This window comes from Rattus norvegicus, chromosome 1 (genome assembly GCF_036323735.1).
Source record: "Rattus norvegicus strain BN/NHsdMcwi chromosome 1, GRCr8, whole genome shotgun sequence".
NCBI classification, from domain to species: domain Eukaryota; kingdom Metazoa; phylum Chordata; class Mammalia; order Rodentia; family Muridae; genus Rattus; species Rattus norvegicus.
Genome location: NC_086019.1, coordinates 63012499 through 63025866, shown reverse-complemented (window position 1 = coordinate 63025866; position 13368 = coordinate 63012499). Strand labels below are relative to the sequence as shown.

General features: G+C 46.9%; 1 protein-coding gene across 1 annotated transcript; it reads left to right on the top strand.

Moving 5' to 3' along the window:
• Window positions 1-1308: 1308 nt before the first annotated feature.
• LOC134485087 (sperm motility kinase Y-like) lies at window positions 1309-6409 on the top strand. Its single transcript, XM_063280887.1, has 3 exons — window positions 1309-1927; window positions 2987-4579; window positions 5292-6409. Exon 2 carries the CDS (start codon window positions 3007-3009, stop codon window positions 4534-4536), a length of 1530 nt encoding a protein of 509 aa, XP_063136957.1. The 5' UTR covers window positions 1309-1927; window positions 2987-3006; the 3' UTR covers window positions 4537-4579; window positions 5292-6409.
• Window positions 6410-13368: the final 6959 nt, after the last annotated feature.

Here is a 13368-nt window from a genome sequence, read left to right as displayed (position 1 = left end):
CTCTTCCTTTGAAGAAGTGAAACATAATAAAAATTCACACTTCACAGTACAGTGAATAGCAGTAATCGCGAAAGGTGTAAATAGAACTGATGAGTACCAGAGTATGTGGATTGATGTTATATGAAATGTGTTTGGATGCCGTGCAGTATCCTCTTCCATGTACCTACATACTGAGCAACGACCCTGTACAATTTCTCTCTAGACAGAACCATCTGGAATTCACTCACTGAGGGACTTATGCCCTGGAGTGGCAGCTACAGGTAGGACTTGTGCAACCATGTCACGAAGCGAAGAGACAGAGATGCATGGATTAAATGGAGAGAAGCAGATTGGAATGGTGGAGAGGCTAACCTGCCAACAACTCCAAACCCCCAGCAGGATGACAATGGAGAACAGCGAGCAGTTTCCCAGCCAGCCTCACTCTCCATAGCCAGACTTCTTCCAGTCCTTCCATTTTCCCAAGGAAAGAAAAGTTCAAAAAGCAGGGACAGGGAAAGAAAAACTGCTCTACTCCCAGGAGCCAAGGGCAAACCCCCTGGCACCTCCCTGTCTGAGCCCATAAGCAGCCACAGCCCAGTCCTGGGATCATCTCTAGAGGCTCAGGGACCCAGGCAGATGAGCCCTTGAATCACAAAGGGTTCCACTACAGCATTCTATGGGTGTCAGTCCTGAGTCCCTGAGCCTGAGGTGCTCTGCACAGCTATTCAGAGAAGCCTTCTCCTGATCTCTGTACAAAGATCTCTGTGTTGGATGTCAGAGGAAAGTGTCCACCCAGCATGGGTTGGGGCTCTGGCCCTCTAATCTGTTGGTCCATGTTAACTTCTCCACAGAGAAAGCTTATGAGCTTTGCTGATGCATCCATTAGGCGTTTGGGGGATTCAAACTCAAGTCTCTGCCTAGTCCTGCAGCTTTGTCTCAGGTGTTTGATGATAACCTAGAGCCTTTCTGAGGACTTATGAGAACAGTGTCCTCTTGATGGGTCAGTTTAGAAACAGCTTTGTCTTTAAAAAAAGAAAACTATACCATCAGTTTGAGGCTATTCCTTCAGAATTCAAAGATAACGTGACACCCTGAGTGTAAACATGAGGACTTTTTAGCAGGATGCAGAGTAAGCATTCAAAACAGAGAACTATGGACAGCTAAACATCTTACAGGGTTTTATTTCTAACAGCCTAAAGTCTTTCCATAGCCCATAGAAGCCACGGTCTCAGAGTCCTTCCCAACCATGTCATGACAGGTCCTATTGTGACCTCATGAGGAGCGATTGTGAGGTGGCCCAGCAAACACATATTAAGCTGTTGCCAGGCCTGGAATTCTTTGAGTGCTTTGAGAGGAGGTGTGGAGTGGAGCCCTCTGCGACTTGGTTGTATCTAGTGAGCTGTGTGTGGTTGTATCGAATTTTACTGTACTGTGTATATGTGTATGTATCAGTGTGTGTAAGAGAGTGTGTGTTGACAGATTGGCCTGTGTGTGAGTGCGTGTACACTTTTGCCTGTGTGTTTGTCAGTATATGTAGGAGTGTGTGAGTTTACAGGTTTTTATGTGTGTATGTGTTTGTATGTGTGTATGTCTTCTTGTGCGTATGTGTATCCCTGTGTGTATGTGTGTATGTGTCTGACGTGTGTTTTTTCAGCTTTGCTTGTGTGTAAGTATGCGTGCTTTGTGTGAATCTGGGTGTTTGTAAGAGTTTGTGTGAGTATAAGTTCACTTCTGTGTATTTCTGTGTGTGTTCCTGTGTGTGTGCCTGTGCCTGTGTGAGTGCCTGTGTGTGTGTGTGTGCTTGTGTGTGTGTGTGTGTGTGTGTGTGTGTCTGTGTGTGTCTGTGTGTGCACGTGCCCATCCCCTTTTGCCCCTTGTATCTATATTACCTGCACCTCAGTGCAAGAGAGTGTAGAGGCCAGAAGTCACCCCGGCTGCTGTTCCTGAGGTAGGTTCTCAACCTTATTTTCAAGACAGGCTCTCTCACTGGCCTGCAGCTGCCCAAGTATCTGGGTTGGCTGACCAGTCGCTCCCAGGCATTTGGTATGCCAACCCCATAATATCAGTTTAAAGGCGTATGTAGATGGCTGGCTGCCTATTTCTTGATTGATTGATTTTTGGATGACTTCAAGAGAAAGAATTAGGTCACATATTGCCACGCAACTGGCTATTTCCTTATTGGGGTTTTGTTTTTTGTTTTATTTATTTATTTATTTTTTATGGATTGCTGGTTTCATTTTTTAGTGGTTTTTATGTTCTCACATGCTATATTACTGCTTTGATTATTTACGGTTCTGCAGTCGGATGATTAACTCTATCTCCATTTTCAATGTCCTGCGGTTTCATCCTTTTACATTATTCCTGTTTCTCTATTTATTGAGTACAAGCAATCATTGGCTTAGACTTGATACAAATTTGCCCTTTGTGACACTTTCACTCTTCGGCCTTTGTTTAAGGTTTACTGTTCACTGATATTTAACTGCCTTATTCCTTGTGGTTGGTTAATTTTAATTTTCAGTATTTTGCTCTGGAGAGTTGTGGATTTTTGTGGATCACTAGGTCCTGAAATTCAATGGAGTTTTCCCTTAAGTGTTGGCTTTTTATATTTGTTTGTTTTGTCTTATACTAATTCTTTCTCCTCTCGTTTCTTTCATCTGTTTTTTTTTCTTCAATGAACATCTATTCATAGTATTGGCCATCTTTGGACGCCCAATCCTATTGTAGTATGACGATTTTTATTTTCATCATTGCATTTAGTATGTGTGTGCTCTTGGCTTTCTCTTTTGGGGTTGGTTATTTGGGTGGCTTTTACTTATGACTCTTCATATTTTCCCCTTAACTTTTTCATAATTTTGCTCTATTTTTCTAGTCTAGTTTTTACTTTGTCTTTGTTTGTTTTTTTTTCTTCTTCTTTTGTTTGTTTCTTTTAGGTACCACAAGTGTAATTTTAGCTCCTATATTGCTCCATCTTTTTCATTATTTGATTCCATTTGTTTGTTATTTTTAGGTAGCATTAGTACTGATAAAATGCCTACAGAGACTGAGGAGGAGTTACCAACCCCTACACCCGAGCCCAGTATCTCTGAGGAGGGCAACTTCCATTCCCAATACCAAGTATTGGGGACAATTGGGCAAGGGGGCAACGCCAAAGTCCTCCTGGCCCACCACCGGCTCACAGGAACCCCGGTGGCTGTCAAAGTTCTGCGAAAGGACAAGCAGTGGTTCCAGCCAGCCATGATGGAAGCAAACATAATGAGAAAGATCAACCACCCCAACATAGTGTCTCTCATACAAGTTATTGAAAAGGAAACGAGAATATACCTCATAATGGAGCTGGTGGAAGGCCAAGAACTCTACCAGTACATCAGAGAGTCAGGGCACATAGAGGAGGATGAGGCCCGGCAAATATTTGAACAGATATTGTCAGCAGTGAGCTACTGCCATGGAAAGGGGATTGTTCACCGAGACCTCAAACTGGACAATATAATGATTGATAAAAACAAAAAGGTCAAAGTCATCGACTTTGGGCTTAGCACCCAATTTCAACCTGGAAAAATGCTAAACCACCACTGCGGCACGTACTCTTTTGGTTCCCCTGAACTCCTCCTTGGCCATCGGTATGACGGGCCGAAGAATGATATGTGGATTATAGGAGTGGTCTTGTACTGTATGGTAGTGGGAAAGCTCCCATTTGATTCAGTGATCATCCAAGAACTGCAGAGACAAGTAGTGGCAGGGGTATATCCTGCTCCCTGTGGGGTTTCAAAAGAACTGGAGGACCTCCTTAGTAAATTACTGAGGGTAAATCCCAACTTTAGACCAACAGCAAGAAAGGCGATGAAACACCCTTGGTTCAAAGAACACTGGAACGGATTGATAGGTCCCTATGAAGAAATGCTTCCCCTCACACCAGACCCGGCCATTTTGGATGCCATGAAAAGCATTGGATTCCAAGCCTCTGTAGTAAAACACTCTTTAAAACAAAGAAAATATAATGAGGAAATGGCAACTTATTTCTTTCTACAAAAGCAGGCTCTCCAGGGGGATGGCTGCACAGCCCAGGCACAGCAAATGAGTCCCGTTGCAGCACCATTCCCTAGCCTTGATCCTGCTGCTGCTTTTAGATTAGAACCAAAGAGGAGTGGAAGCCTGCCAGTCCTTGGCACCTTGCGGGTGTCATCCTCCCATGGTCACGTATCTCACTATGGCCAGAATGCTCATCCAAAAGGAGGCAAAAGATCCACTGTGGCTGGTCGTCTCAGGCCTCTACCGATGACACCTACACAGGACCACTATCACAAATGTGCCGTGAGTGTCCCATGCATTCAAACAACAAGCATCTTCACTGAGAAGAGTAGCAATAAGGAAATCAAAGAAGACAACCCACTCTCCCACAGAGCCCCATTAGAGGATAAGCCCATCCCCAGCAGGGTCCGGCACAGAGGTTTTAAGGGGTGGACCAGGAATATAGCAAATGCCCTGATAAAGCTGTGTTGCTGCATGCCAAGGAGAAAGAAACCTCGCCTGGGGCAGAACAGAATCTCCCCCCAGAAATGAGCCACAGGGAGAGTCCAGAGAACAAGCAGCAGGCATAGCCCAGGTACCTTTGTGCTTTGTCCTTTTCAGTTTGCTCTATGCTGGTCCTTCCTCTGTCTCTGGTTTCCATTTTCCCCACAATTCTTACCTTGTATCTTCTCTAAGTTCTTTATGAGGTTTCCCCAACACCAAGCCTTCTCCCTCTCCTTGATTTCTCCTCTTCCCAGCAGGGACCCAATAGGATTGATGAGTTCCACACTCTACAGAGTTTTCTAGTTGGCCCATCCCTTCAGATGGCCTCCAGCTCCCCCTTAGGCCAATAGCTCCCACAGGGTGAGGACTAGAGGGTCATGGGCTCATGGACTCCTCCAGGGGCTACTGATCTTTTCACATGTGGTCATCAATCACAAGTGCTGTAGAGCAGAGTCTTATGTTTTCAAATGTAACATCCCATTCCATTATGCCTCATAACTAATTAACAAGGTTTGTCATTGAATAAGTATCAACAACCTAGTTTGTGGGTTATAGTTGATGGTCAGAATCCTGCATGCATGCATATTGTTTTGCATACTGGTTTTTTTTTTGTTCCTAAGACCTAGTGATCTATTGAATTTTATAGGTAGTAGTTCTAAATGTTTTCTTTCAAAGACCTCAACTGAGAAGTAGAAAAAAGAAGTTATAATATAGTAAGGCAAATCAAAGCCCCAAATGGTAAGCTAAGAATTCTACCTCACTGTCTTTTTTGCTTGGAATAAATTGTCTTGTCTATTTCACAGTGTCATCTGGAAATTCTTTCATGTCCTCAGTATAAACAGTAGGTGATTTCAGACACATGGCAATGGAAAAGACACCAGCAGAAACTACAGCAGCAACAGGAGTAGCAACAATAGCAGAAGCAGCATTAGGCACAGCAGCAGCAGGAGGAGGAGAGCGAGGAGGGTAGGAGGAGGAGGAGGAGGAGGAAGATGAAGAGAGGAGGAGAAAGAAGAGGAGGTGGAGGAAGAGAAGGAAGAGGAGGAGAAAGAGGAGGATGAACAGCAGGGGGAAGATTTTGATTCCCTGTCCCCGTGAGAATTGCTGATGACTACTTCTGGACACAGATATCATGCTGAGAACTGTTTATCAAAATGATTTAACAGAATATTAATGTTCATAGAAGACATGTCAATGTTCCTGAGGGCATGCAGCCCTGGAAAAGAGAGCCAGATGGCAGAGGCAAGCAGTGTGGAATGTTCTTACTGAGGAAGACCTTCTCAAAGCTGATGATGTAATAGGTATGAAGGAGCATTTCATGGGAGTCACGGTCCCATGCCCCTGTGTCAGGGCACACAGAGCTCCTAGCCTTGCATCCTGCGTGAGAGGGGACCTGGAATATTCCCTGATCCCCACAGGGTCCTGGATTGCATGGTTCCCCCTCAGTTATGGTCCTCACTCTGCCTCATGGGGTACGCAGCTTCTACGGGCTGAATTTATATCAGTGATTAACTGGAGCTGGACCACAACCACACCACAGGCAAGCCCTGGGCACTGAGGACATTAAGAGCAACAGACAACATCTCCTCCACTGCTTCTGACTCTGCTCCACAAGGCAAGGCAGCTCCCACACAGCAGGCATCCAGCCTAACTCCCAGCAGGGAGAGTGTGAGATGTCTGTGGATGAGCCCACAGGGACTACAGGATTATGTGGGAAGACATCTGGTAGCTTCTGGAGCAGCTGCAGCAGCCAGGACACATGAACTACAGTGGAGGTGAGCTATAGGACCAGGTAGCAAAGAGCCTGCTCTGGCCAATGCTGATCTGAATCCCTGGGTGCAGGCTGGAATGGTCACTCAGGGCTATTAGAGTGAAGGCCAGCCAAGGGCATACAATGTGTCACTAACATTCTTAAAGTCTTGTCCAGGAAATAAACCACTGGCCTTGACCAGTAAAGTTGAGTCCAGACTCATGGGCTACAGGATAGCAGATTGAACTGAGTCTGAATTCCCATGAGTATGACCTCTGGCTGCTCCCTATGCTCAGTATAGATGAGCATGAGAAGGCACCATTGCTGTGTTTGCAGGAGTAGCAGAGAGCTCGGAATACATGACCCACTCCTAACCCAGACTGGAGCCACTCTGGGGAGGAGATAGCATCATTTGAGAGATGGGCTTATGCGGGACACTGTGCTCTGGTTTGTGGCACATACAGCTCCTGTCTTTCTTGCTGACAGTTCAGATCCTCAGCTGGCCTCATCACGGACAGTCCCATGAGGAGTGGGTGTTTGTTTCCTGCTTCACAGTTAGGGCAGGAACAAGCCCAGACGCAGTGAGTAAGGACAGTGCTTCTGTCTTGACCCAGCTTCCTTGTCCTACCCCCTCCCCCAACTCATATCAGGAGCCACCCAGAGACCTTCATAGGAGTGTGGGTCATGTTAATCGGAATGCACAGCTGGAGATTAAATTCTGGGTAAGGTCTCCATACAGCCCTGGTGGCTCCCACACCCTGCCTACCTAAGTTTTCCCAATTGGGTCCTCAGGGTCGTGGAGAATCTTCTACAGGCTGCCGTGAAGATACAGCCAGTTTCTTGGTAACATTGTGTTTAGCAGAGGTTCTCTGCTTCAGGCACAGGGCCTTCCAGTGAGAGGGTTTGCTGAGTAGCACACCAGGACCAGAAAAGTGTAGAGCCCTCCAGTGGTAGACATGAAGTACTGCAGGAGTTTATTTCCTGATTTCTTCACATCTACCTTGTTCTAAAGGCTTTTTGTCAGACACATAGGGACCTAAGAAACTTGAGTTTGAACCCCCATAGGGAACCCAGGACACTAAACCAGCAGCCCCGTTAAACGTCGGCAGAGGACAGTCTGGGTTCTGTGTTTATAGAATGGCTCTAGACTGGTATGAAGACTGATTGACCAGCCAGTCAAGGAGAGTTAGGGACAGTTAGAGACTTGGAGGAGAGCATGAGCGGCAGACACAGCAGACTCCAGGCCAACAGTGGAACCAGTTCATTTAATAGAGAAGCATATGCCCTCCCAAAAGGCTGTCAGCTTAAGGCACTGCACTGAAGACCTGACCCAATAACATGCCCAATTTACACATCACCCACCTGTGGCTTGTGGAGGGTCCTCAGGGTAGATCCTAAAGTCCATCATGGCTGAAAGGCACAAGTTTGCACATCATTGCAATGTGGAGGCTACTCTCTGCTGATGGGACCCACACACTCTGTGAAAAAGTTTGCTTAAGTGAAAGTTGGCCGTCCTTGAACTCTCTGGTCTTCCAGGGTAGTGTGTGTTGACCACATGCAGAGCCATTCCTGAAAAACGTAAGTGCCAAAATTCAACAATAGGGAGAGAATCCTGTGCCAGATGGAATCCCTCAGGCCAGTGCGGATTCAGAGACATCCTATGCCATGGCATGGAGGCTCCCAAGAACTTCTAGGATCAATGTGAGCCACACAGGGGCCACAGTCCATCCTGGGAGAACATTAAAGTATCTGGAATTATCAGGGACCCTAAGGTAGGTTCGTCAGGATATGGAGCTGATGCATGGTGGGATGCTTGGAGGATACAGCCTAAGGCAACGTAGAGGAAAGTGTGTTATGAGAGCTAACACAGAGCAACCACACAGTCTGAGAACAAGTTTGCTTAAGTGAAATTTGGCCGTCCTTGAACTCTCTGTTCTTCCAGGGTAGGATGGCCTATCGGGCACAGGACAGAGCGACTATGCCAGAATTACAATGGTCTGTAATAGAGATGGAGAAGGTGTCAGGATGGGACTTGGGCAGTGGATGGAGCTCTATGACTGCAAAGCCTGCCTAGGCTCCCAGGACCCAGAGCTGGCTGCTGCAGGAAGTCCTAGATCACAACTCTGCCGTTCCTCTTCCCAGGTCTTGCTTTTAACTACTGGACCCAACACAAAGCCTCCCTTGCAGGCTTACCAGAGCATGAAAACGAAATGGCCACTCCTGTAACAAGAAACACTTCTAGAAGAGGAAGGAGACATCAATACATTCACAAAACTTTCAACTCGAAATCTGTCTTGCCAATAAGTGTGCAGGGATAAAGGTAAAGCAGATATTGAGGGACCAACCAGTCAATGACTGACACAAAGTGAGTTCTGTCTCATGTGACAGACACAACCTCTGACGCTATTTATGATATTCTTTCTGATTTACTTGCAGACAGAAAAGTAGCACACCTGTCTCCAGAGGCTTCAGTCAGCAGCTGAAAGCCACAGCCAATCCTCAGATGGAGCTCGGGAAGTCTTGTGGAAGAGTGGGGGAGAGTGACAAGGAAACTGGTTGGGTTAAAACACTACAAGAAGTCCCCTACCGTCAGATACCTTGGACCATGGAGTATGCTAGAGCCTGTGCAACCAACCCCAGAGCCAGGTTAGCTATCTGCAGTTGGTCTCCATGTGGGTCATCTGACAAGTAGATCCAGGACTGTCTCAGTCTGTGTTGCCTGCCATTGGATCTGTTCCCCATACCCGGACTGCCTGATTGTAAATCTGTGGGGCAGAATGTGCTCGGGCCACCTGGGACTAGATGTCCCGGGGTGGTGTGGTACCCAGGGACTCTCCCCTTGTCCAAAGAGAAGGGAGAGCATTATGGTAGAAAGGATTTGTAAGGTGGGACTGGGAAGGGAAGAGGGAGAGTGACTGGGATCAGGATGTAACCTGAATAAAGAAGACATTATTGGAAGTAAAAAAGTTAGCCTGGAAAATGGAAAGATTGATAAGTGGCTAAGAGCACTGAATGCTCTTTCAGAGGTCCTGAGTTCAAATCCCAGCAAACACATGGAGGCTCACAAATGTCTCTAATGACATCTGATGCCCTCTCTGGTCTTTCTAAATACAGCTACCCTGTACGTATGCATAACGATTGATTGATTGAATGAATGAATGAATGAATAAATAAATAAATAAATAAATAAATAAATTTTACCTAGTCTTAGTTATCAGGCAATGAATAAAATGTCGAGATTATGTTCAAACCCATGTCATGGATTGCCTGGATCTTTTAGATCTGCAGGAAACATCTCAACGAAGAACAAGAGAGGCTGGAGAAGAATGGGGAAGGGTTTGATCCCTGAAGTTCCTCAGTGTCCACTAGCACAGCACTTGTCCTTGGGAGATGACATCTTTCACTCTTCCTGACTGTTGCACCAATCAGAATTACAAGCTCTGTGGATGAACCTGTAAAAGAGGACAGTTGCTCTTGGGCCAATATGGAGGTTCCTGACCTCTCAGCAAGCTCACTGCGGACTTTTGAGGTCTCTGGAGGGTGAGCAAAATGAAGACACACAGAGTAGCCTCAGGTTGAGTCAGCCAGGCCCAGGGGGCTCAGTGGTGTCTCTCAGATTCCCAGGCCCTCCCTGAGATTGAACACACTACACAGTGTAAGAGGATTAGGGGATAACCAGGAAATGCAGTTGCTCAGGTGTCTGGCTCTGTAGGAGGGAAGTAAATCACAGTGGGAAGCTTCAGGACAGTCAGGTGACCTGAGCCCTCCACAGAGTCTAAGTCCAGACTCACAGACATTCATCTGTCCACAAGTCTCCTAAACACAGGCCTTGACTGACCTGCAGTCCAGAGTATGTTATTATACAGTGTCGCTTAGAGAGAGGACATACTTTCCAATTAGGCCTTTTCTGTGTCACACTGAGACTGGGTTTATGGTACAGCTGATGCAGATGGGGACTGGCCACAAGTGGCAGTCTATCGCAGATCATGAAATAAATAAATAAATAAATAAATAAATAAATAAATAAATACCCACTTATCTCACTGCCTGCAATCCTCATTGTCACCACAAGGGAGCGCTGCTTTGACCTTCTCAGAAAGAAAAGCTGACTTCCCTCAGGGAAATGGATGGATGGATGGATGGATGGATGGATGGATGGATGGATGGATGGATGGATAGATAGACAGAGAAGTGATTTGACTTAATCAGTTTCTTCCAGTCCTACTTTTCTGAGCTAAACACCTCGGACATGTCTGCTGCAATTGCTTGTTCTTCATTTCTGCTTTCTTCGGCTGTTCATTCAAGGCAGCCCCCCTTAGAATCTGCTCATCTCAATAAAGGCACATCTGTGGAATGTATAGCTTCTCAGTTAGGAGCTGAGGCATTCTTGGAAGGACTTCCCAAAATCCCCTCTGGGGCAGTTGCCAGTGTTCTCTACTTCAGACAGCAGCTGCATGAAGCAAACACACACCCGTCTGAACATTCCAGCTTGGGTGCACGTCACAGTGCACCTGCCCCAGGGTCCCTGCCAGTTGCACATGCCACAGGGCCACTACTACAAGATCCCTTCCCCAGGACTCCTGCCCCATTGCATCTCCCCCAGGATCCCTGCTCTGTTGTAACTGAACCTGGGTCCCTGCCCTGTTGTTCCTGGCTCACGTTTCCTACTCAGTTTTACCTGCCCCAACGACCCTGTCCCACTGCACCAGCCTCAGGGATCCTGTCCCATTGTGCCCACCATGCTGCACCTTCCTGAGAGTACCTACTAACTGTCCCGAGGTGGCATTTTTCAAAATCTAATTCAAAGATCTTGCCAGTCAGAACCCATTGTCTTTGGTAACACCAAGTAGATATTAGCAGGGCTTCCTCACCTACACTTAATCAATCCCTTCTCTCAGTTGTCCATGTGGAAGCAAAGAAACTAGCAGCAGAACATGGAGTAGTCACCCAGGATATCAGCACCCCTAGAATTCTCATGAGATGGGCTGCTGTGACTGTGACACAGGGGTGGCAGGCAGGCTTTGACACTGAACAAGCCCAGAGTGCTGAACCTGCTCACATGTGTGCCAGCACCGTAGCCTAACTCTAGATGTCCTAAACTCTGAGAGGAGGAAGGAGATCTTCCTACATAGAAGCTGTGCTCTGAATCTGTGCTGGCCAAGGTCAAGCCAGAGTGTTTGAACATGCCAGTTCCAGCCCCTGAGGGTTCTCTGCCTGCCTGGTGTTTTGTTGTGCTTTACGTCTGGCACGGTGAAGATGTGGTCCATACTAGGAATATCTTTGAAGGCAGCTGCCCTGGGTTCCCATGCTAAAATTCAATTAGGGACTGACAGGGACCTAAATAACAACAAGACAGTGCCAAGACCATGAGTTCCAAAATCAAGAGCAAATGGGGCCTTGATGGTATCCTGTGCTGATCTGACAGGAGTCAGCACACACAATTCTCCTGCACATCCAATGCCCCTTGGAAAAATCCTCTGTCAAGGGTAAGTGATGCCTCATGAGAATGAACTGTCAGCGTAGGACAAGACACTTGGGACTACTGTCCTGAACTCACCAGTCTCAGATGAATGGGCTTTGAAAAGTTTTCAGAACACAGGATAGGGCTGTGTAAGCAAGTGCAGGTAATCCTTGGGAAACACATAGTTCCTGAGGAGGTTCTGAGAGCTGTTGGATCCAATCCTGGAAAAGGCAGCATTGTGTTCAGGGGGTAAGAAAGCAGGAGCCTGCTGCTGTTTTCACAGTATTGCATGGGAACAGTAACAATGCCCTTAGGAGCAGGATGTCCTAGCACTCTCAGATCAAGAAGACAGCCTAGAGCCTATTAGGCCCATATCCCAAGAGAATACCGGTCATGTGTGAAGCTTCTATAGCCAGGAAGCTGGAGCAGGGAACATTGACATTGTCTCAGTTAGGGGTTTACTGCTGAGAACAGACATACCATGACCAATGCAGCTCTTATGAGGACAACATTAATGGACACAGGATTGCAGGTTCAGAGACTCAGTCCAGTATCATCAAGCTGGGAGCATGGCAGCATCCAGGCAGTCATGGTGCCAGAGTAAGTGAGAGGTCTACATGTTGATGTGAAGGCTGCTTGGGGAAGATTGGCTTGCATGTGGATAGGAAAAGGGTTTTAAAGCCCATGCCCACAGTGACACACCTACTTTAACAAGACCACGCCTCCTAATATTGCCACTCCCTGAGCTAAGCATATACAAACCATCATAGACATCTTGCAGGAGGGTGGTACTGTTCTATCAGAGAGAAGCCTCTGCTCCCGTTAATATACTGAGGTCAACCCTGGATAGGGCCCAGAGCCCTCCACACATCCTGGGACTCAGGGAGGCATCCTATGAAAGAGCCTTTTCCTAGAAGGACACATGGGTGTTAAGGCCTCCCTTCCAGCCAGGCTATAGGGAGTCTCCAATGCTAAACTCTGTCTCTTTGCAGAAGTGAAACAATAAAAATTCACCATTCACAGTACAGTGAGTAGCAAAAATGGTGAAAGGTGTAAATAGAACCAATTAGTACCTGAGCATGAGGATTGGTTTTATATGAAATGTGGGTGGGTGCAGTGCAGTATCCTCCTGCATGTACCTACATGTTCAGTAACTACCCTGTTCGATGCTGCTTTACACAGAACCATCTGGAATCCATTCACTGAGGGACTCCATCCCTGGACTGGAAGCTACAGGTGGGACATTTGTATCCAGGTCTCCCAGCCCTGGGACAGGGATGCATGGATAAAGTGGAGAGAAGCAGACTGGAATGGTGCAGAGGTTATCCTGCCAACAACCCCAAGCCCCCAGCTGCTTGACAATGTAGAATAGCGAGCAGTTTCCCAGACAGCCTCACTCCCCATAGACAGACTTCTTCCAGTCCCTCCTTATGCCAAGGGAAATAAAATCAAAAAAAACAGGAGCACGGAAAGAAAAATTGCACTACTCCCAGGAGCCAAGGACAAGCCCCCTCCCATCCTCTGATCTGACCCCATAACCATCCACAGCCAAGTCCTGGGCTCATCTCTAGAGGCACAGGGACCCAGGCAGATGAGCCCTTGAATCACAATCGGCTCCTCAAAAGCATCCTATGGGTGTCAGTCCTGAGTCCATGAATCGGAGGTGCTC